Genomic DNA, 25,398 nt, shown 5'->3' on the forward strand with positions numbered 1-25,398 from the left:
TATCACTTTGCAATGTCTTTCGGCTGTTTCATTGCCAACTTCAAATTAGTCATTTTCTGAGTTAATTATATTTCAATTGGATGTGAATTCTATTCAGTTTTTTGCTGTTAACTCGGGGCTCCCTTATCCTTAAATGTGGTACAAAAGGGTTTTGTGTGTATCCCAATGTCTGGGCCAGAACATCTGGGTTTAAATCCTACTTGCCCCAGAGTTGTGTCATTTTTGTTTTCTTTTTCTGCACCAAGCTGTTCAGAGATGTTATTACATCTCTGTGGAGCAGGTGGGACTTGAGCCCAAGTCTTCAGGACCAGAGGTGCTGACACTACCACTACACTCTTCTCACCAGTCCTGAACAAATTAATTAATGATATGTTTCAGTTTGGCTATTGACCAAAAGGTTGACAGTTCAAAGCTATCCTGGGGCATAGCCTCCCCTGTTTAGGGATCATGTTTTGCAGTGATAGTGTCATCCTCTAACCCAGAAGGTCTTGGTTCATCTACCATGGAGGAGTATCATAGTATATCTGAACAAGCTGATTATAAAATTGGATTCTTTACATGGATAGGAATGACATTTTAATTTTAATTACAAAAGCGGGAGGAACAGTTTAAAAGGGGGGATAATTTTTGGGGACACAAGTACGACTCACAGGAACATTCAAAACAGGAGTAAGTAAGGGCCATTCAGCCCCTCAAGCCCGCACTGCTATTCAGCCAGATCATGACTACTCTTCTCCCTCAGCACCATTTTCCCACAGTACCCCCATATCGCACGATGCCTTTAATATCGATCTCTATTTAGAAAATGAAAACGTAGAAGCAAGGAATGCCATTCAGTCTCTCAAGTCTATTCTATCATTCTAGATCATAGATGATCATCTACTTTAATTGTTTTTTCTCATAATATTCTGACAACTTTTGATATAATTAGTATTCAGAAATATGTCAATCTATGTCTTGAAACTATTCAGCAATGGAACTTCCACAATCCTTTGGAGCAGAGAATTCCAACGATTCATTTCCCACCGAGTGAAGAAATTCCTTCTCATCTCAGACCTGAACGGTCTGTCACTTATTTTCGAATTATCTCCCCCACCCCGGTTTTAAACTCTCTCACACTACCCTCAACCAACAGCCAATGAACATAGCCCTGGAACATTTACCTTGTATAGCTTTGTGTGATGCTGGTGAAGGAAGTGAATGTTTAAAGTCACAGATTGCACGGCAGTTAAGCAGGCTGCTTTGTTCTGGATGGTGTCGAGCTTTTTGAACGTTGTTGGAATTGCATTTATCCAGGTAGTGGGGATGTTCTATCACACTCCTGACTTGTGCCTTGCAGATGGAGGAGTGAGGAGACAAGCTACTAACACAGAATTCTCAGTCTTTAGTAATGACAGTGTTTATGTAGCTCATCTAGTTCAGTTTCTGACCAGTGGTAACCTCAGGATGTTAATGGTGAGAGATGCTTGTGATAAGACAGCTCTTTTTTCATCTTCTACAGACCTAAGTTTCATAAAGTGTAGTTTAACAGTATATTTGCATTACATTCAGGATGGATGTTTTATGTTATTATCTCTTATTCTTATATTATGTATGATTTTCTCTTCAAAATAATAAGGTTCACAGCATTAGATGCAGATGATCACAAATTTATTAAGGAAACAGTTACTATTATTGACCAGTGGTACATGGAGTGCAACTTTGCACAGTTTTATTGCCGAATGTTGACAATATAATCTGGCCTCATTAAAATCTGAGTTGAACAAACTCTTCTGACAATCACATCTTCATGTTTTTTTTTCTGAGTCCTATTCCTTTTTTATATCACCTTACATTCCTTTCATGTCCCTTCTCTATGTCATCAGTGTTACACATCTAAATGATCTACCGAACAATTCATAAAGTTCACAAAATACCAAAGGGCTATTAGTGTTCCCATTTAGCCATTACTCTTCAGTCACAGAGTTGTTCTGTATTCTGCTTGTTTTCTGAAATCTTTCACATGATTCTTTTTGCAGTTTGCTGTACCTCATACTTTGTGTTGTCAGCAAATGTTCAGAAATATAAAACCAGCATTAATACCTGAGGTATATGCCTTCCATTCATTTTCCGCTTGCTTGCTCCGAAATGAGACTAGCGTCCCAACAGGCATTTCAAAGTTAGGAAAGACAAAGTTGGTTGCACAGTAAATGTTCCTCAACTTTTTGTCAATGATGCTGCTTAACTATGATCTCACCCATCATCCTGATACTTCTCAAATCCACTCTTCCAATATTCTGTAACCTTTCTGAACAAGGTTGTCAATTCACTGTAGACTCGGAGTAGTTTAGTGCCAGAAATCCAAAAATTACTGGGTCAATTGATTAGGGAAAAAGTGGCTGTAATCCTACAGAGCCATAAAGTTACAAAGCTGAGAAAGCAAGACAAAATCAGTAATGAATGCATGATGGATTTGAGAGCCTGATAAACAGAGGCTCAGAGACTGGATAAAAGCACTTATAGACTGGCGGTGTACATCCCCAATCTAAACCTGGTTGTGATCATTGGTTATCAATGAGAGAAGTAATGTTCTAATAATCCTTTAATAAATTTCAGGGTCTAGAAATTGGCTCAAAATCTTCTGAAGTTTGGCAAAGAGGAGAGGAATTTAAAGTGTTTCACTTCGCAAGCTTTGAGCACGCTAAGTTATTTTTCTTTTTCTTCTGAGGCACAGTGAGAGCATTTCAATGGGGATTCTCCAGCTAATCCATTTTAAACTTCAGTGGAAACAGCCCTGGAAACCCTTAGGAAATGTCGTCAATGCCATTGAGGCATTTATCCCTTGAGCTCTAATGGATCTCCCACCACTGGTGGTAATCCCTAAATGTATTTGCTTGTGATCGCTGAGGCAACAACTATAACAGAGGGGACCATTCAGCCTCTTGAGCCTGTTTTGTCACTATTCAGTTAGATCATGGTAGAATTATTGTTCAATTCATTCTAACTGTGTAAGCTTCACTGTCTGAGCAAGTATTTATTGCCCATCCCTAATTGTCTTGAGAACAAGGTTGAACTGCCTTTTTGAATTGCTGCACTCCATTTGGTGTTGATGTCTCTATTGAGTTAGATCAAGGCCAACCTGTATCTTTGACATGCCTCAATTCCAGAATCTCCAGTAACTTGCTGCTGCTCCTTTCATAGTGCTCAGCAGAGTGTGGCAATGGAACCCAAATTCGAAGTGTGGTCTGCCTGAAAAAAACTGATGACAAACTTACGGTGGCAGAAATGAGTGAATGCTCCCACCTGGAAAGACCAGCATCAGAGCAAAGCTGTCACCTGAGGAAATGTGATGTCAAATGGTACTCGACAGAGTGGAGCGCAGTAAGTATTCCAACAGAAGAATTATCCATGTGAGTGGAGTAATTCTGCAACAAAAGGAATTGTCACTGGGGAGTGCAGTAACTTCACCTAGAGCAGAATGGTATGCGCTATATGTACCAGTGCACAGCGTTGTCAATGGTAGTACATGTAAAATATCCTATTAGTGAGAAATATATTAATCTATAACTATAGTATGTAGCAGAGGAGAGCGAAGTAAGTACTATAATTAAATATCGCACCAGAAGCATTAAGATTCTGGTAACTAGCTATTGCCAGAAATGCTTTCATCTGATAGACAACTCTGTAACCAGTCCCTTTTTAAAGTTGGTTGGAACAAGTGTGAATGCACTTATAACTCAAGGTCCTTAAGGATAAGTGTCAGTAACTCAAGTTATTTTTTTAACTTCATTTGTGGGTGTGGGCCAGGGGAGTCACTGGCTGGCCAGCATTTATTGTCCATAGAAACATAGAAGATAGGAACAGGAGAAGGCCATTCAGCCCTTCGAGCCTTCCCCAACATTCTTCACGACCATGGCTGATCTTCCAACTCAATAGCATAATCTTGCTTTCTCTCCTTAACCTTTAATCCCATTCACGCTGAGTGCCATACCTAGACATCTCTTGAATACATTCAATGCTCTGGCATCTAAGGTGGTGATGATGAGCTGTCTTCTTGAACCGCTGCAATCCACGTGCTGTAAGTAGACTCGCAATATTATTTTGAGGAAGAGATTTTCAGGATTTTGATTCAGTGACAGTGAAGGAACAATGATACATTTCCAAGTCAGGGTGGAGGTGATCTTGCAGGAGGTGGTTTTCTCATGAATTTACTGCCCTTTTTGTTCCAGATGGAAGTGTTTGTGGGTTTGAAAGGTGCTGTCTAAGGATCTTTGGTAAATTTCTGCATAACATCTTGCAGATGGTGCACATTGCTGCGACTGAGCATTGGTGATGGAGGGAGCCAAACTATAATTATGCTCCTCAGCAAACCATTGCATGAAGCAGTATGTGTCATGATTCAAATGTGATTCCGTGTCTTCAAACTATGAATGAAAAGAATATTTCAGGGTTCATTGGGAAATATATGAAAAAATACTGAATATATCAAGCTGCCTGCTTGTGCAAAGGGCCGTTTCTAAATATCCTTATCAAGTGATGAATCAGATTGGCAATTCCAATTTGCCTGTTGCCCATTTGCATCTTACTGCAGCCAAGTTTCATTTTACAGTGCTCGAAATCCTGCGAAAGTGGCTATCGGGTTCGAGAGGTCAGATGTCTTGCAGATGACATGACACAAAGCAACAGTTGTGATTCCTTCCTAAGGCCAATTGATAAAGAAGTCTGCAACACTAACCCATGCATACCCGAGATAGGTATGGTGTAAATGCACTGTTTGCATGTGTGCACGGTTGCCTTAGCTCTTCTGTATGTTTCAAAGAAAGAAAGTTAGACTTGCATTCATATTGTACCTTTCACTACATCCTAAAGAATTACAGAGTCACTGAAATACTTTTCAAACCTAGGCCCGGAAGATCAGCAGCTAATTTGCATACAACAAGCTCTCATAAACAGTTCCGTGATAATGATCGGATAGTTTTTTTGTGATTATAATTGAAGGATAAACATCATCTAGACCATTGGAATCAATGTGTTTTTTTCTTTTTTGAAATAGTGCTGTGGGATCTTCAACGTCCATTTGAGAATATAGACAGGGCCTTAGTGTAACATCTCATCCAAAAGAGAGTATCCTGTCTAATATTGCAACTGTATGTAAGCCTGAATGTTTGTACATAAGTGGGATTGGAACCCTCAAACATCATGATTCATAGACAACTGTACTACCCACTGACCTACATCACAATCGTGCAAGTTAAGGAATGTTTGCATGGGATATGCCAATAAGCTCAGTTATATTAGTCTAACACGGATGGAAAAGCTCCCTGCACTGTGCTCCAACCTCAAAATTCAGCCTTCATCACGGAGAAAAACAATTTACAGCATCAGTGTGATATTTTCCACTTCCTATACCGATTGGTCTGTGACTCTGCTATGCAAATTCGCATTTACCTTCAAATGACGGACATTTGTTTGTTTGAGACCTGAGTTGGAAACAATTTAAAATGACCAAACAACTTGCAGCAAAACGTTGGCGGAGTGGTACAAAATTCTTTTAGCTATTGTGTAAATGGTGATGTCACTCACGCAAAGAAACCATAAACGTTTTCCAGATTGGAAAATGTCTAAAACTGTTGGCCGTGGATAATTCTATTGACTGTTCTAAAGAGCTTACACGTCCTGCATTTATTAAGTTCATGTTCTGCCCCTGTTTTTGCCATAGTTTACCACAAGAGCCCACAACACCATTCTGCATTCCAACTGTTGCTTGAGTATATAGTCAGAAAGGATATGGAGCTGCTGCTGAATCAATGACTACAGTCGGAATAGACCCTAACTCATTCTATAAAAATGCCTAGAGTTTTCCTTTAGCTATAGAGCAATAATTGTTGTTTCTCACAAAGGAACTGAGCCCTGCAGATCATTGTAGACAATGTGTGTGCACAGGGAAATGGCCATTGGGCTTGAACTGTCTGTCCCAGCTCTACGCAGAAATAAATCTATAGTCCCAGTGCCCTCATAATTCCCCCATAACCCTGCAAATTTGGAATGTCAACTCATTTTATAATGGAACCCAGCAGGTAAGGTGATAACTATGACATCTATGATACTGTCCAACTCTTTTGGAAGCATATGCAATTTGAAAATAAGTGCTGAGCTGAACAACAAAGTTCACTGCCACTTACTGCACCAATCTTCTGTTCAAAGGAAGTCCATTGCTTTGACTGTTGTGCTCCATTTGGATACTCTTATTTTCTAAAGTTATAAAGTTATTTTCTAAAGATGGTTTGCATTGCAAGGGTGAAGAGGCAACTCTCATTCCCTTCCCGGCCCGAATAGGAATTAAACCTATGCTGCTGGTGTTATCCTGGACCGCATTGCTAGCCAACTAACCAACAGAACTTGTCAAATAGGCAACATCAGAGGAACAGGAAAGCAGATGTTTTGGGTTGGAGCCCTTCTTCAGAAATAGCCCCTAATTGTGAGGAAGGGTCCCAACCCAAAACGTCAACTTTCCTGCACCTCTGATGCTGCCTGGCCTGCTGCGCTCCTCCAGCACCACACTGTGTTATCTCTGACTCTAGCAACAGCTAGACTCTTACTATCTCAAAACTCCTTGTCAATTATTTAATGCTGCTGTATTCGGGAAGAAATGCATTTTGGAGGAGGTTGACCTGTTTACCCAAGTCAGATCACTTGACTTGCACTTTCTACCACCAACTTAGGCAATGCATTTCCATGGAGTATCCAGCAGTATTGATAGTCTCCGCAGGAGTGATCTCAAGTGTACAGGTGGCAAGGTCTCTGAGGAACACTACCACTGAAAATATCAATTTGTTGAGTTCAACAATCCAATATATGAGAAAGGCTGGCTTTGAAATATTTGGAAGAATTCTGGAGATGAGGTGGATGTCAAGATTTGCACAGTGTGTAGGTATAAGCATTAACAGGTGTAGGAAGAGATTTTGAAGTTTCTGGCCTCCATCCAGTATTTTGCTTCCAGTAAGAAACAAAAAATGTCCCCTGATCATGTAGGATTATACAGCTGGAATAGGAAAGGCTACTCTAGGCAGTTGGAAGAGATAACCTGGGTCTGGAACACACATAGCTGATTGATTAATGCAATAACAGGCATATCCCTTGGTAAAACACTCAGCTGTCCTTCACTCCTACTCTTTTAAAAGGCCAACTCAGAGGGTGGTATACAACAAAGAACATAGTGCACTAGTACAAGCTGCACAATGAGATAGTCGCACATTATGGCACACATTTTGCACACATCCCCTCTCTCTAGCATTGTAAAGATTTTGTTTAAAACTCCAATTGGGCCAAACTTTGCCCTGTAAGGTGGGAGGGAGGATTAACTACTGGATGTTAGAATTTGGAGAAGATCTCAAATCTGAGGGTCTTTGTCCTGTTTTAACATCTGTCCTAAATTCCAGTGAGCAACAACAAGTAAATTGTAAGTCTTCATTCTAGTAGTATTACACGTATTCCAGACTCATTAAGCTCCAGAGATCTTTCCCTGTTCTTTTTGGCCTTTCCCAAGCTTCAGTTCCTCCATAGAGCAATCTGAACCATTTCAAAGTCTGTCCATGCAATTTGAGGCACATACAATTTTAATTACACTCACAGGCTTTGGTCCTTGCTACATGCATTGATAAAAAAAATATAAGTGATAGGAGCAGGAGGAAGCCATGAAACCTCATGACTCTGCTCCATCATGCAATAAAATAATTGTGGATCATGACTTCAACTCCACTTCCCTGCCTTCCCCCGTAACCCTTGACTCCTTTATAGAAACAAAACCTACCTAACCTAGCCTTGAATGTATGAATGACATGACCTGCATGGTACCTGTTCGAGAGCATTCCAAAGATTTCTGACTTTAAGTTAAGAAGAAGGATAAATTATGATGAATAACGGTTACAAAAAGATCTTGATCAAATGAGTCAATGGCTGAAAAATGGCAGCTGAAGTTCAATTTGGATAAATGTGAGATATAGCGTTTTGGTCAACAAACAGGAGCAGGACTGATCCAATTAATGGTAGGGCCTTGAGTAGTGTTATAGAAAAGAGGGATCTAGAGGTCCAACTACATAACTCTTTGAAGTTTACATCACATATGGACAGGTTAAAAAGGTGTTTAGCATGCTTGCTTTCATTGCTTGGTCCTTTGAGTTTAGGAGTTATGAAGCCCTGTTGAGTTTGAACAGGACATTGGTGAGCTCTCTTCTGGAGGAGTGTGTCCAGTTCTGCTCGTCCTGTTATAGGAAGGATATTATTAAGCTCGAGAGGGTTCAGAACAGATTCACCAGGATGTTGCCAGGTATGGAAGGTCTGAGTTATAAAGGAAGCCTGGAGAGGCTGGAACATTTGTGGGTGTGCCAGGTTGAAAGGTGACCTTGTAAGGGTTTATAAAATAAGGAGGGGGAGAGATAGGAATAATAATGTGTCTTTTCCCTAGAATGCGGAATTTCCTGACTGGGGACATATTTTTAAGGTGACGAGAGAGCTTTGAAAAAAGAAATGAGGGGAAATCTTTTACACAGAGGGTGGTCTGGAATGAATTTCCTGAGGAAGTGGTGGATGCGGACACAGTTACTAACTAGATAAGTTCATGAATACAAAAGGTTTGGCAGGATATGGACCAGGAGCAGGGAGGTGGGCCTAGTTTAATTTTGGATTGTGTTCGGCATGGACTGGTTGGACTGAAGGGTCTGTTTCTGTGATATATGACTGTATAACTTCCCTACAAGGCAAAATGTCTATTCATCATCTAACCTGTCAAGGTCCCTCTAAATCTTACTTGTTTCATTAAGATCACTTCTCATTTTTCTAAACCAGTAACGACAGACTCAACTTGCTCAAAATTTCCTCATAAGATAACCCTTCATTTCAAGAATATGCTCAGTAAATCTTCTCTGAACTGCCAATATAAGTATTTCCTCTTTAAGTAAGGAGATCAAAACTGTACACAGTAGTCTAGGTATAGTCTTACCAACACCCTGTACAGCTGTAACAAGAGTTGCCTATTTTTAAATTCCGTGCAAAAGAGCCCAACATTTTATTACTGTACCTGCATGCTAATATGTTGTCATTCTTGTATGAGCTTGAGAGCTCTGGTTTATGTGCAGACAAAATTATAGATTTAGAATGTGAAAGAAACCTTTGACAGATGTGAGATGCAAGAGTGGCCATTTTTGAGGAGCAAATTCACTTTTTAACTGCTTTAGCACCAGTCTTACTCTGAAACGATGGTACATTTCATCAAACTGTATTCCTGGAGTTCCTACCCTTCTCTGTCATTAAGTAAAAGGATGGAACCCTAAAATCCCACTTGGTGGGGTACCCCAATCTCTTGCCATAACCTCAGTGAAGATCAGACACCTAGAGAAACAAATGTTTGGATCCATTTCTCTGTGAACACCTCTGATTTCCTGCTCAAGTTACCTCAGCAGACTGGGAGAACCTCTTATGAACACTCCGACTGCATAGCTGACTAGAGATCACAATTGGGTTTCTGAGGTCAGTGATGTTTCCTCTGTGAGATATCAGATCTAGTTCCCATCTTGAAATACATTTCTTTTTCATATTATGTTAGTGTGCTCATGAATTGTTGGACATATCCACTGTCATCTGTTTTAGGGAGAATTGGTGTTTTAGGAATTAAAATTTTGCTGTCTTGCCTTATTTATTTCTCGTGCTCCTTTTGAAAAGCACCAAATTGGGCACTAATCAAAAGGGACTGCTTTTAATTTGGAATATGCTAAACACTAGGTAATTAGACCTAGCTATTTGTTTGTAATAAACTGATGAGCCTGTAGAGCAGATCTCCCTTCTTGCATGTACTGCCTCTGGATGATACTACCTGCCACCACATCATTTCATTTCTGCAGTGCATTCCTGAATGGGGATGGAGCAAGTGTTCTCCTGTAGCCATTCTCACCCTTTCCACTGCCAAATTCCATCTCAGCCTCTGTGAGGGCACACCCATGAGTGACGGCAGACTCCCAAGTACGCTTCAATGTCTGTCATCGTTTGCAAATCCGATGGGGCCATTCTGTCTGCTCCTCAATTCAGAATAATCCGAAAGTTTGAAAAAAATCAAAATCAAGCTGCAGCTCTATAATCCATATCCCATTAGTCCATGAAAACCTTCTCTCCATTACTAATTTAATGCATTGTTTTCACATGGTTAATCTTGGCTTCTAAGTCTGGAGTTGAGTGAAATGAATACCATGAATCTCTGGTTTATGTTGTACTTTCTTCTTTAATATGGGAAAATAATTAACATTTTTCATCTGCCTCCTGATCTGACTGGTTTCAAAAACTCTGATAAATACTAGCATTTAATAGTTAACAGGTTGCGTGGAAATACCCCCACAAAACCACTATAATCAGAACAAGCCACATTTGCTACTTCAAATCTATAATGGACCTTTCAATCTCCTTCGTGACATTATGACTTCATCTAGTATTCGTCATCTTGTACTATAGTCACTTTAAACAGCCCAATGCAGCGTCAGTGCAGAACTTATCACAAAAACAATAGCTCAAAAGCAAATGAAAATCATGAAAATAATAAAAAGGATAAACTGGATTACAAGGCTTCAGATATGTTTCTGATACAGCCATTAGCTGCAGAGACCATTTTCCCTTCTGTTTCCAAAGACCCAAAATGTCAACTTTCCTGGTCCTCTGAAGCTGGCTGGCCTGCTATGCTCCTCCAGCCTCACACTGTGTTATCTCTTGTTCTTATAACTTGACTTGTTTTCACTCGCTAATCGCATCTTTATTAGTGGTGGATGGACTGAGCTTTCTCAAATTCTGTTTGAGAAGTTATACGGCAGAAGTTATATGGCATTTCCAACATTTCACATGTAGCCACTTGTAAAAGCATCAGTTGTAGAATCGCTCCACCACCATGCTCTATGCTCATCCTGCACCACTTTCCAGCGCATATTGGGAGCATGTGGTGAGGCAAGTAGTCATTTATTATCAGCTTTACGGGTATGCAACTTTCAGGGCTAGAAATGAACTTGCTAATCACACCAGAAAGTGTATGGACACATTAACCTTCTGTGCTGTAATATGCAAGTTCCTGACTCACGTTATTGACCAGGGCATCACTGATTCTTTTGCAGTCAGCTATCAGCTATCCAGCAGCTATCCTTTCAATCTCACAGTTTCTTCTAATAATGACAGTGTCTTGTGCTGGGCCAAGGCAAAGGCATCATGGTTGCTGCTTTTGTATCTTGCAACAAACCTCTGTTCTGCTTTGGTAGTTCAGTGGTACCTTGTTATGGGCCAAATGCAGTACTTTGCAGTTTACTACACGAACATGCAGACAAGGAGCCGGAACAGGCCATTTGCCCCCATAGGCCTGCTCTGCCATTTTATAAGGTCACAGCTGATCTAATTGTAACCTCAAAAGCCACATCACCATCTACTCCCAATAAGCTTTCACCCCGACCTTCCTTACCAAGAGTCTATCCACCTCTGCCTCAAAATTACTCAAACAGCCTGCTTCCCCTATCTTTCAAGGAAGAAAGTTCCAATAGCTCAACCCTGTGAGATGAAGAAAATTGTCCTCATCTCTGTCTTTAATGGGTGACACCTCATTTTTAAACAGCAACCTCTAGTTTTAGATTGTACAACAAGAGGAAGCATCCATTCCACATCCAACTTGTCAAGACCCCTCGAGGTATTTGTATGTTCTAATCTTATACTTACTTTGTGTGCTATGATGGGAAGCTTGGAGAGCCCTTGGCTCCAATAACGTGATCATAGAAAGAACAAAGCCAGTCCACATAAAGAGCAGTTTGGCTGTTGGTCCTGCTGTCACCCATAGCCTTGCTCATCCAATTTCTTTCTGACAGCTACAATTGAATCTGCCACCACCAGCCTTTCAGGGTGGTCTTGAAGTTTCAAACTCTTCACAACTTTGTTTGGCAGATTCAGCTGGTGACAGCTGGGTTTTATGATTTATCGATTTACTTGTTTTCATTGCGTTTTTGCCAATTAAATTCTGTAAGAATTAAAACTACTGCTGGTCTCGTTGTTGCATGACACTTGAGTGTTGTTTTATTACCTTTAAGTGATTATGAGACATTTTGCTAAGTGATAGCAGGGATTAGCTAGCACTGCACGGGACTGATTTCTTGGTTGCATAGATGAAGGGAAAGGAGCTGAGACTCAGATTGCTAGTAGACGGTGCAGCGCAGAGACACTCACATTAATGAAGTGGAAGGTTCCTGATCTCTCACCTTTGTATTTCTTGTGCAGGCATAGCAAGCAATTCAGAGTGTAAGTGGTATGTTGGGCCTTTGTTGCAAGATGGTTTTAATATAGGAGTGAAGAAGTCTTGCTGCAGTTGATAGATGTGAAACCACATCTGGACAGGGTTTGGCTGTCCTTATCCAAGGAAAAATGTCATTAAGTCTTGGAGTCTTACAGCTTGGAAACAGCCCTTCAATCCAACCAGTCCATGCCGACCATGTTCCCAAACTAAACTAGTACCACCTAACTGCACTTGGCCCATATCCTTCCAAACCTTTCCTGTCCTCAAACTTACACAAATGTCTTTTAAATGTAACTGTCCCTGCATCCATGACTTTTCCTGGCAGTTCATTCCACGCACAAACTACTTTTTGTGTAAAAAAAGTTCCCCTGCATGTCCTTTTTAAATATTACGTCTCTCATCTTAAAAAATATGCCGTTCAGATTTGAACCCCCCCAACCCGAGGGAAAAGACCCTTGTCATTCACTTTATCTATGCCCCCCATGATTTTATAAACCTCTGTAAGGTCACCCCTCAACTTGCTCGACTTTGGTGGGAAAAGTGCCAGGCTTTCCAGTGTATTTTTATATCTCAGATCCTCCAATCCCAGCAACATCCTGGTAAATCTTTTCTGAACCCTCGTCGTAGAGGGAGTGCAGTGAGGATCTCCAGACTGATTTCAGGCATAGTGGAATATCCTTACGAGGAGAGCTTGAGGAGATGAGGCCTGTAGAGTTGACAAGAATGAGAGGAAATTTCATTACAGAACACAAAATTCTTACAGGGCTCAATACGGAGGTGCAGGAAGGATTTTTCCCGTGTCTGATGTGTCTAGAACTAGAGGTCTCAGTCTAGGGATAAAAAGTTGGCCATTTAGGAATGAGATGATGCGCCTTATTGGAATCTTTGGAATTCTGTATCCCTGAGAATTGTGAAGGCTTAGTCATTGAGTATGTTTGAAATGGAGATTGAAATATTTCTGGGTATCAAAAGTATTAAGGGACATGAGCAGAGTATGGAAAACAGCGTTGACGTTGAAGATCAGGTTAGGGGAGGCAATAGCCCAGCGTATTATCACTGAACTGTTAATCCAGAGAGCAAACAAAGTTCCGGGGACCCAGGTTTATCCCACCATGGCAGATGATGGAATTTCAATTCAATAAAAATATCTGGAATTAAGAATCTAATGATTCAGTAAAACCCATCTGGTTTACTAATGTCCTTTAGGGCAAGAAACTGCCATTCCTGACCTGGTCTGGCCTACATGTGACTCCAGACCCACAGCAATGTGGTTGAATTTGAACTGCCGTCTGGGCAATTAGGGATGGGCAATAAATGATGTTTGGTCTGCTATGCCCTCATCCCGTGAATGAATAAAAAATATCAGCAATGATCTAGCTGATGGGTCAAGCAGCCTAGATGGGCTGAATGGCCTTCCTACTTCTATATAATAAATGCAGAGGCACTGCAACCTGGTGCCAGAAGCCGTCCGAATGAACAGGTCAAAAATCCCAACACCCTTTATTTCCCACACCAACTTTATATCCACCAGTGTGGTATACTGCATCCACTGTACCCGTTGTGGCTTTCTCTACATTGGGGAAACTAAGCGGAGGCTTGGGGACCGCTTTGCAGAACACTTCCACTCAGTTCGCAATAAACAAATGCATCTCCCAGTCGTGAACCATTTTAACTCCCCCTCCCATTCCTCAGACGACATGTCTATCATGGGCCTCCTGCACTGCCATAATGATGCCACCCGAAGGTTGCAGGAACAGCAACTCATATTCCGCTTGGGAACCCTGCAGCCCAATGGTATCAATGTGGATTTCACCAGCTTCAAAATCTCCAATCCCCCCACTGCATCCCAAAACCAGCCCAGCTCGTCCTGGCCTCCCTAATCTGTTCTTCCTCTCATTTATCTCCTCCTCCCACCCCAAGCCGCACCTCCATTTCCTACCTACTAACCTCATCCTCCCCAGACTGACCTATACCCTTCCCAACTCCCCACCTGTACCCTCCTCTCCACCTATCTTCTCCCCTATCCATCTTTAGTCCACCTCCCAGCCTCTCCCTATTTATTCCAGTTCCCTCTCCCCATCCCCCTTTTCTGATGAAGCGTCTCGGCCCGAAACGTCAGCTTTTGTGCTCCTGAGATGCTGCTTGGCCTGCTGTGTTCATCCAGCCCCACACTTTGTTATCTTGGATTCTCCAGCATCTGCAGTTCCCATTATCTCCCTCCATCTGTGCCTATCCTCTCACTACTGCCTTCCACCAAACTCCCAGCACACTCTCTGTCTTTGTCACAAATATATTGTTTTCCTACCCACCATCACTTTTGTAAAAAGGTCAATGAATTTGAAACGTTAACTTTGTTTCTCAGTCCATAAATGCTTTTGTTTTTGTTTTCAGATTGTCAGTGTCTGCAGTTCTTTGCATTATTTTAATGTTTAATCACTCTTGTCCAACACCTTGGGATATTTTACGACACCAAAAGCACAATATAAATGCAGTTGTTGTTTATAAAAGGGAGCCATGACTCAGTTTGTTGAACTTCAGTCTCTGAGTCATGCAGTAATTGGTTCAATTCCCATTCCAGCCGGAATACAATAACCAAGCCACACTCTCCAGTGCAGTACAGAGGGAAGGCTGTACTGTCAGAGGCACTGTATGTTAAATGAGACGTCAAATTATAGACCTGTCTTTGGTGAACAGAAGTATATCCAATGGCACTATACCAAAGAAAAACAGGGCACTTATCCCTGACTTCTGACCAGCATTCATCCTTCAACTGACGTTATAAAAAATGAGTTGCCTGTGTGACCAGTATCGGCTTGCTGCTTGTGTAGGTTGCTGTGCACAATCTAGATGTCACATTTCGTACATTACAATAGCAACCATGTTTCAAAGCCCTGTTGGCTGGACAACATGTTATGACATCCAGTGGTCAGAATGAGTGTGGTATAAATGCAATAAAAGCAAACAGTGCTGGAGACATTCAGCTGGTCTGGCAGACCTGAAGATGCTGAGTTTCTCCAGCACTTCTTGTTTTTATTTCAGGTCTGCAGTATGCACAGTATTGCGCTTTTATTTCAGTGCTACATCCGTAGAATCTTTTTTTGTTTGTTTTAAAGCTGCTGTAGTCATGATTGTTTCCCAGATGAGCAACCAGTGGTATTTTGTGGTTTGAGCTTTCAGAACTGATTCCTGTGCTTTTCTTTTGCAGATGAAAATTGCAGAGACATGTACTTCAACTGTAATGTTGTGGTACAAGCCAGACTCTGTGTCTATGCATACTACAAAACAGCTTGCTGTGCATCTTGTGCCAAGACCAGAAGAAGAGCTGCCCAGCTCAGAAGCAGATAACTGCTTCCCGTCATCCTCCCAGATTGTGATGCCATAATATTACCATAGGAGAACTTGCAGATTCTACTGTTTTGACAATATCATAATTGCAATATCATAATTGCAAAGGAAAAGGGTTACATTTAGTATGTACACGGCTAGTTTACGGAGAGAAAATATAGTATTAATATAATCTTATACCATTATCATGCTGGTCTTTTGTCAAAGTGCTGAATTTTCTAGTTAATTTGCAGTATTTGAGTTTCAGATATATGAAACGCATTCTACACGTGAATGAAACATACTCAGCAATAGATTTTGGGGTCAACCCTTGCAGCAGAAAGGCTTTATGCTTCAGGTTCTGATGATTGGTCTTCAATTTGAAACATTAACCCTCTTTCTCTTCCCACAGACTCTGCCTGTCCTGCTGAGTATTTCCATCATCTTATTTTTGTTCATATTTTAAGTTTCAAAAGGCTTGTTGGGGAAAAGAAAAAGCATGCAATGACTTTCACTGCACTCTTCCGAAACAAACTTGCACCCTTTAATATTGTTTTCGACTTGAGGTTTATCTGTGGATATTTTTTATAATTGAGAAACAATTTGCTGATATTACGGTACCGCAGAATCCCAACATCTACCAAGTTCAGAACTATCGCACTAAGGCAACTCCTCCACCTCTATTTAATTATGTAGCAAGACCTGCTTTTGTCTTGGGAAGACCCTCCAATCACGATGCTGATGTTCCATATACCAGCTTTTGAGTTATGTCTCTTGTTTGCCAGCATTTTGTAACTGCAATCTGCCAGTATAAACCAATTAGGTTAGAGCTGACCACAAATTCCTCCACCCATCGACTGCACACAAAATAGAGGCAGATAATGTTTAAGATGAGCTGATCTTTTCTGAATTTCGCAGTTACAGGTGTCTCCCAGCATTTGTGGAACTGTCAGGGTATGAAAGTAGATGCTGAGGTAGAAATGGTAATGAATTTAAAATGACACTGGAAACGTCTCAAGGTTGAGAAAATGCCTCTTATCTTCTAACAAAAACTATCACTCTTGTCCATTAACTAACCTCACCCATTTCCAAAAAGCTTCATCTTTTTGAAGTCTTCGGTCTCTTAACTAACTTGTTCTTCTGGCGTACCCCTCACTGTTATATTCCAAAATGCCCACTGGTAACAGATATATCATGAATCAAGCTTTACTGAGTCTAACATTAAAAATGTACGCCTCCTAATTCAACTATTAACCGAGTTTCTGTAAGTGTCCCTTCATATCTGCTGTAAATAGTTTCAATCAACTTGTTCAGATATTCAGACACGATGACTGTACCGTTAGAGCGCCCCCTTATTTCTGCTCAAATGAACCCTCAGTTAATGCCCTCCATCTGCATATAATTAAACATAATAGCTATACAATCACCCGCTCGTACATGCATTCTACCATCAAAGTCCACTCTCTATTCTTTCATTTTTCTCATGGGAATTTCATACTTTCATTCTTTCATGGGAAATGAATGTCACCAGTAGGGCCAGCCTTTGTTGACCAATTGCCCTTGAGGAGGTATTGGTTTGCCACGTTTTTGAGTGCTGCAGTCATCTGGATTAGATACACCAACAGTGCTGTGAGCAAGGGAGGAACAGGAATTCAATCCAGTGACAGAGATAGAGCAGTGATGTATTTCCAAGTCAGAAAAGTGTGGGGCTTGGAGGAGAACTTGATGGTGGTGTTGTTCCCAAGTATCTGCAGTGCTTATCCTTCTAGATGGTAGACTTTGTGTGTTTGGAAGGAGCTGTTAAAGGAGGATTTCTAAGTTGCTGCAGGCCAATGGTACATACTGCTGATACCATTTGTCAGTGTTGGAGAGAGTGAACATGTAACTTGGTGGATATAGCATTGACCAAATGGACTGCTTTATCTTGAAAGGAATTGAGTTCCATGAGCGTCGCATACATGCAGTCAAATGGTATATCCAATGGCATCTCTAAATTATGTCTGGTAAATGGTAGACAGGCTTTGATGAGGCAAGAGGCAAGCTATTCACCTCAGAATTCCTCACCTCTGACCTGCAAAGTATTTATTTGGCTGGTTTCAGTTCAGTTTTAGGTCAGTGGTAACCCTAAGTTTCAGATGTTTGGGGATTCATTGACAGTAATGCCACTGAATGTCAAAAGGAGATGGTCATTGCTTGGCACTTGTGTAGCATGAATGTAACTTGACACTTCTCAGCCCAACCCTTTATATTGTCCACGTATTGCTGCCTATGGACATAGGTTGCTTCAGTAGCTAAGGAGTTGCAAAACGTGCTGTCCTTGATGTAATCATTAGCAAACATCTCACTCCTGACCTTATGATGGAGAGAGGTCATTGCTGAAGCAAAAGCTGGGTGGGCCTAGAACGCCACCCTGAGGAACTCCTGCAGAGATTTCCTGAGATTGATAAGATTAGCCTTCAGTAAACACAACCATGTTCATTGGGCCATGTTTGACCAGCCTGTGGAGAGCTTTACCACTCATTCCTGTTCATTTCTGCCAGAACTCTTTGATACCGCACACAGTCAAACCCTGCTATGATGTCAAGGTGGTCACTCTCACCTTCTCTCTTGAAGTCAGCCTTTTTGTCCGTGTTTGGACCAACACAATAATGGTGTCAGGAATTGTGCAGCCCTGACAGAACCCAAACTGAGCATCAGTAAGCACGTTATTACTGTGTAAGTACCACTTTGAGCAATGTGGACTACATTTTCCAGCATTTTTCAGGTGACCAAGGTGAGGCTGATGGAACGGTAGGTAGGATTTAACCTTCCTTTGTTGGACAGGACATATCTGGGTAATTTTCCACATTGCCAGGTATGTGCCAGTGATGTAGCTACACTGGATCAGCTTGGTTAAAGGCATTGTTAGGTCTGGAGCCCAAGTCTTCAGTCCTATTGCCAGAATATTGTCATGGCCTTTGTATTTTACGTGCCCTTGTCTTTTGCCTTCATATAGAGTGAACCAAATAGTCTGAGGATTGGCATCTGTGATGCTGAAGACCTCAGGAAGAGGCTGTGTTGCATCATCCACTCAGCATTTCTGTCTGAAGATAAGTGCTTGCTAATGCTTCAGCCTTACTTTTTGCACTGATGTACTGGGTTCCCCCTTAACCAAGGATGGAGATATTTGTGGAGCCTTCTCCTTTGATAATGCACATATAATTGTCCACTGTTATTCAAGGTGGGGATGGGTCAATTCTGCAGAGCTTTGATCTGGTTTGTTGATGTTAGATCATCTGTCAATTGCACGCTGCCTTTGCTGTTTGACACACAACTAACCCTGTATTGTCACTTCACTCAATCTCATTTTCTCTGCTGTCATAACTATTGAATGTTATTTTGAACACTTCGATGCTTTTCATTATATTCACCTTGCCTGCCTAAGAGCTTCCTGCTATTTTTTCCTGAGTTAAATTTAATCAAAAAAATCGATCCACTCCAACTATAACAAACTGAATCAGGAGCCATACAAAACAGAGAATGAGCTGAACTTTATCTTCAGCAATGCTGCTGCTGTTCTCAACGGTTTGCTTCAGTACAATTGGCAAAACAATATTTAATCCCTATTTGCAGCTACAGCAATAAGTAGATTGTGTTTGAAGTTGAACAGATGTAGTTAGCAGTTTCAATGTCCTGTCTGTTGGCGGCTAAAGGGCAAGGATTATCCCTGGATAGAAGTGGATATTGAGATAGAAGAGCTGCAATTCACCTTTGTCTCTGTGTGTTTCAGGGGAAAGACAAGAGGTAGCACTGCACCAGGAGGGAGAGGGGGATTTTAGACAGGTGGGAACAAACCTTAACAGTACCTACTGACCCTTGATTGCAACATGAGCCAAAATGACAGGAATATGATTGGCTCATTGGGCTAGAGGTATGATTCTCACTTTGGAATTTATAGTGCATGGTACAGATTAGGTCCTGGGTTCAAATCTCAGACAAGCCTTAATTATTTGACACAAAGATTGGCTGAGTGGTTGACACTAAGGAGGAAGGTGTTAGGTTACAGGAAGGTGTAAATGGATTAGTCAGATGGGCAGATCAGTGGCAGATGGAAGTTAACCTTGATAAAAATGAGGTGATGAACTTGGGCAGAAGGAACAAGACAGGGGAGTTCTTAATGATTCGCAAGACACCAGAAAGCTCAGAGGGATCTTGGGGTACTTGTCCACAAATCCCTGAAGGTAGCACCGGTTAATCAGGTAGATAAGAAGGCATATGGACCCTTACCTTTATTAGTTATGGAATAAATTAAAAGAACGGGGCGGGTCATGGTGGAGCTGTACATAGCTTTGGTCAGAATAAAGAGGGATCACTATGTGTAATTCTGATCATCACATCATAGGAAAGATGTGATTGCACTGAAGGGGGTGCAAAGGAGATTCACCAGGATGTTGCCTGGGATAGGGTATTTCAGCTATAAAGAAAGGCTGACTGAGCTTGAGTTGTTTTATTTAGAGTGGAGACGATAGAGGGGAGACCTGATAGAGGATGATAAGATTGTGAGGGATATACACAAGGTGAATAGAAAGCAGCTGTTCCCATTAGTTGAAGGGTCAGTAACAAGGGGATATAATTTAAAAGTGCTAGGCAATAGATTTAGAAGGGATTTGAGGAAAACTTTTTATCACTCAAAGGGTATTGGGCATCTGGAATGCACTGCCAGGGAGGATAGTTGAGGCAGGAAACCTCATAACCTTTAAGAAGTACTTGGATGAAAACTTGAAATGCTGTAATGTTCAGAGCTATGGACCTTGTGCAGGAAAGTGGGGCTTGCATAAGTAATAGTACATTTTTGATAGGTTCAAGGGTCTCTTCTGCCCTGTATGATTCTATGAACAATGAGAGGCAAGAGAGAATGGGAAGAGTATTGAAGAAGCTAATAACTTCCAATGTAAAAGTAGCTCTTTTTAAATTTGATATTATTGTAAGAAGCTCAGTATTGTCTGAATCTGTGCAGGTTTGTACAACACTTTGTTCCTGACTATGCAGTTACAGGTAAGATTCAAACAGATTGCTGCTGTAGGTTTTGTTCTTTCACATGGGAGCCCAAACTCTTCATTTCCTTCACACACTGTTACCCCGATACTGTCTGCGTTATTCAATCTTACCGCATAGTTACGTAAGCAATATATTCACACTGAGATAAATTGATTAATTCATCTATGCTGTGACACCATTCACATTCCTTGGTAATAGCTGTGCACAGACAAGTTCAGGAAGGTTGCTTGATGGTTAGCACTGCTGTCTCACAGTGTCAGAGACCTGCATTCGATTCCACCCTCAAGCAACTCTGTGTTGAAGTTTGCATGTTCTCCCTGTGTGTGTGTGGGTTTCTGACTGGTGCGCCGGTTTCCTCCCAAAGTCCAAAAGATGTGCAGGTTGTTTGGATTAGCTGTGCTAAATTGCCATGGAGTATGCAGGTCAGGTGGGTTGGCTTTGGGAAATGCTAGGGTAGGGGTCTGAGTCTGGATGGGAGGTTTAGCAGGATCTGATGGGCTGAATGGCCTCTTTCTGCACTGTAGGGATTCCAAGTGACTCCATGTTGTAGAGGAATGATTATTTTAAAGCCCAAGACCAGGCACCCCCAAGTTGTTTACATTGATGTAAACATTCATTAAGTTTCATTTTGAAATAGGATGTTATATCTACACTCTTCCCAAACCACAGCAGATGCTGCTGCCTGCATCTTTTTCCCCAAAGCCCTGTATGTGCACCAAGAGACTGATTTGAAGATTCTTCTCCTCATGTCCAAATTTCTCCATGGTTTTGTTCCTGCTCCCTACACAGTATCACTACAGTCTGGAAGCAGGCCATTCAGCCCATCAAATCCACACCAAACCTGCAAAGAGCATCCCTCCCAGGCCCACCCTGCACATTCCCTATCCCTGTAACCCTGCATTTCCCATGGCTTACCTACCCAGTCTGCAGTAAACTTCCAATAATCTTGTTCAGCAAGCATTATCTGCCATGCACTTCAGTCTGTGTTTCAGTCCCATTCACACTGACTCTGATCCACCACTGGACTAGCAGAGATGGCTCCTTCAGCCAATGTGCCTCCACCTTCTGGAACCATCTTCGAAACCGACTTTCCTTCAGTCACTTACATTCTGTTTGAAAAACCAGTGGTTAGTCTTTCATTCCTGCCTTGTCTTCAAATTTTCCCTTCTTCTCCTGCTTGATGCCAATCCAATTCCATTTGTAAAGTCCTCAGAGGCAAACTTATATTCAAGGAATTGCTTTAAGTGTAAGATTAAAAACAAGGAAGGCAAATGAAGTGGGCTGCAGTAGTGTTTTTGTTAGAAATACAATTTGGGAATAAGATGCCGCAGGCTACCAGGAAACAACTATGAATATCAGGAACTGGAAAAAGTGAACTCTGGTTCAATTGGGTTTGGCCATAGCTCGTATTTGTGAGCATTTTAATTTCTAACACAGTGTTTTTGTTCACCATAATCTCCACATCCTGCCAGCACTGCAGAAATTAGTTTCTGGGATGGAAAAGAACATTAACTGACAGCATGCAAAGTATTTCCAAAACGCAGTATGCAAAAGGATCAACCAGCCATGACACAGTGACCAATTCCACATTATGGTTGATTTTAACTTGGGGGTATGTTTAGGCTGGGCAAAATGCAGGGGGGGGAGGGGAATTTCTTTGACCAGTTTGGATATTGCATCACTGTCCTCCATCCAAAACTGACAGGGCAGATGCTGGAAATGTGAACTAGATTGGACAACAGCTTTGGGCTTTGAAACAGAATTAACAAAACATATCTGTGAGAGGTAACAAAGTGTAGAACTGAATGAACACAGCAGGCCAAGCAGCATCAGAGGAGCAGGAAAGCTGATGTTTCAGGCCTGGATCCTTCTTCAGAAAGGGTCATTTCTGAAGAAGGGCCCAGACCCGAAATGTCAGCTTTCTTGCTCCTCTGATGCTGCTTGGCCTGCTGTGTTCATCCAGCTCTACACCTTGTTATCTCAGATTCTCCAACATCAGCAGTTCCTTCTATCTCTGATACCTGAGGGAGGAGTCAGTTCCAATTACATTTAAAAGGCATATGGACAGGTGCACAATTAGGTAGGATTTAGAGAGATATGGACCAAATGCTGGCAAATGGGACCAGGCCAGATTGGGATGTTTGGTCAGCTTTGAGTTGAACTGAAGGGGCTGTTTCCATGCTACATGACAGTATGACTGACAGCCAATGCTGATGTATCCTCCATTTTGCTTTTGTATTACGAAGGACCTTTGAATATTTTCTACAGTCACACACACACACCTAATCAATGCCCAGTCTTGAGAACATTGGTTCTTGAATGGTCATGCAGCTTTGAAAGGCCGGATTTCTTAGGACAATATTCACTGGAGTTTAGAGGAATGACGGGGGGGAGTCTCATAGAAACACACATCATTCTAAAAGGACTAGACAGGGTAAATGCAGGAGAGATGCTCTTTGCAACTCGTGAGTCCAGAATCGGGGGGTCATAGTCTGAGGATATAGAGTATACCAATTACAACTGAAATGAGAAGAAATTTCTTCATTCAGAGAGAGGTGAGCCTGTGGAATTCTCTGCCACAGAAAGCAGTTAAAGCCAAAACATTGAATGTTTTGAAGAAGGCATTAGATACAGTTCTTCGGCCTGAAAGGACAAAAGGATATGGAGAGAAAGTAGGAACAGAGTGCGTGATTGGATGATCAGTCTTGATCATGTTGAATGGCGAAATAGACTCAATGGGCTGAATGGCCACTGCCAATTTTCTATGTTTCCAGGACACTGGTCGGGGCAAGCTAGGAGGAGCTGAAATTGGGTGACAGGAGCATAAGGAATTTGAGGATGCAAGGAAATGGGGGAGGGTTTGGTTGAGACATGTTTATGTTGATGCAGGGACAAAGAGGTAGGACACTGCTCAGGAGTGCCTTGAGGATCTATTCAAGTCCAAGGTTTGGTGGGGAAGCATTGCCCCCTTCCCCCCCCCCCGCCATCCCCTTGTCAAATAAATCAGTTCAACATCAATACACTCAGTGGTCTTTTCTTGCCTCTCTCCTGACTGCCACCAGCACTTGCTAACAAGTTTAGTCCCCCAGAACTGCATGTATTTAAAATACAGTCAAAATGGTATTGCAGTTGTCTGACTGTGATTTTCAAATGTAAATTAGCCTGCCCTGTCCCCGGACTTTTTATGAGTTGATTAAAACTGGATTGTTGTGACTGGGCAGGATGTGGAAGTGGGATTATGCCAGTATCACATCACCATCCTCTTGGTCCACTACCCAGGGACCAACCTGGCAAGGTTAATGTCAGCCCTGTCATGGGGTTTCCTTCTGAATTGTTCGGAATATTAAGGAGCCATCTTGGAGCTCTTCTGCACCCCTTGCCTCACGCTGAGTAGCTCATGCACAAACGTAGACAGACTGCTGCTTTGCTTGCTATCAGCTGGTTTCTTGAAAACATTCACACTTTATCTGACAAGTCGAATATTCAGATATATAGCAATCAAAAACAATCTGCGATTGTTAGAATGAGCTGAACCAAATAAGTCCTCAACATGTATTTAATTTTAACATAATCACTGTTCTGACACCAATTATTCACTGGCACCCTGTTTCTATACTAAAGCAGGCAGTTTGAGAAAACAATCTAAATGAATTCCAGACGCTGCCGTGTGAAATATGTTATGATTTTATGCAGTTGCTTTAAAACAGCTGATGCCAGTATGTGTTTCTTGAGTAATTCACTGAACACAGATACATTTGCTGGCTTATTAAAGAAGTTAGGAATACATTTGGAAACATTTATGTAAAATGGTTCCTTAATTAATGTTTTTTTTTGTGCTTGAATTGAAAAGTTCTATTTAGAGGAGTTTAAAGCTTTTTCAATTCTTAGTCACTTAAGATCTTAATTTTACCAGCAAAGGGACTAGATACTATCTCTAAATAGTCATAGCAACATGCACCCAGATATGAGCCTGTTATTTCCCTGATGTGTTACTCAATTTCCTGTATTGTCTGTGATTCCATTTACTGGATTTTGTTACTTATTACTGTTGCACCAACCACAAATTATTCTTGTGACTGTCCTGGTCCTTTTTCTTTCTTGTTTCCTATTATCTGTTGCTAAGTTTTCCCTGATTGATGTTACTCAATATTTTCTGGTATGTCATGGTCTGTGCTACTTCCAATTCCTTGGTCTTGTTACAATAGACTGAATTTTAGGGGGACACCTGTGAGGGTGGACGGGTGTGGATAAGTGTGAGGAGACCTGTAAATTAGGAATCCCCCCCCCCCCCCCCCCCCCAAGCCATCGGCAGTGTACCAACTGCCAGTCACTCAGTCTGCCTGCACATTGAGAGGTAGCTGCCCACCATTGGCTCCGTCAAAGCCCCTAAAGTATGTAACGAAGGGTGTCAGCATACCTTTGCTTGGGCTCAAAGGGTAAGACCTGTGCCAATGTGTAGTCTGGCTTGGTCAGCATTGAAATGAGGTGGTGCCCCTTTATTGGGTTACTCTGTGCCCATCAATGGCCAACCTTCCTTCCCTACAGTTTAGCCTCACTGTGTCCATGTTCCCTTCTCCCAGGCCTGTCCAACACCCTCCCCGCAGCCACAAGACCCCCTCATCCCAGGACCTGACCATCTGGGACCATCTGTCCGAGCTAGATTCTGAACTAACCTGGATTTGAGGGCATCCCTGATTCCACTTGCATCCTGCAATATAGACAATGGGCCACGGATCCTGGTGCAGTGTTGAGCTGAT

At 41.7% G+C, this 25,398-nt stretch overlaps 1 protein-coding gene across 4 annotated transcripts in view; it reads left to right on the forward strand.

The window, feature by feature from the left end:
• Positions 1-22,451, forward strand: part of adamtsl7 (ADAMTS-like 7) — a 409,793-nt gene extending 387,342 nt beyond the window's left edge. For all 4 annotated transcript variants that reach the window (XM_048542933.2, XM_048542954.2, XM_048542947.2 and 1 more), the window contains 3 exons: positions 3,181-3,360; positions 4,589-4,733; positions 15,486-22,451. In XM_048542933.2, the coding sequence (XP_048398890.2) occupies positions 3,181-3,360; positions 4,589-4,733; positions 15,486-15,625 (465 nt within the window). In that variant the 3' untranslated portion in view covers positions 15,626-22,451. The remainder of the gene's footprint in view (positions 1-3,180; positions 3,361-4,588; positions 4,734-15,485) is intronic.
• Positions 22,452-25,398: the final 2,947 nt, after the last annotated feature.

This window comes from Stegostoma tigrinum, chromosome 1 (assembly GCF_030684315.1).
Source record: "Stegostoma tigrinum isolate sSteTig4 chromosome 1, sSteTig4.hap1, whole genome shotgun sequence".
Lineage (NCBI taxonomy): Eukaryota > Metazoa > Chordata > Chondrichthyes > Orectolobiformes > Stegostomatidae > Stegostoma > Stegostoma tigrinum.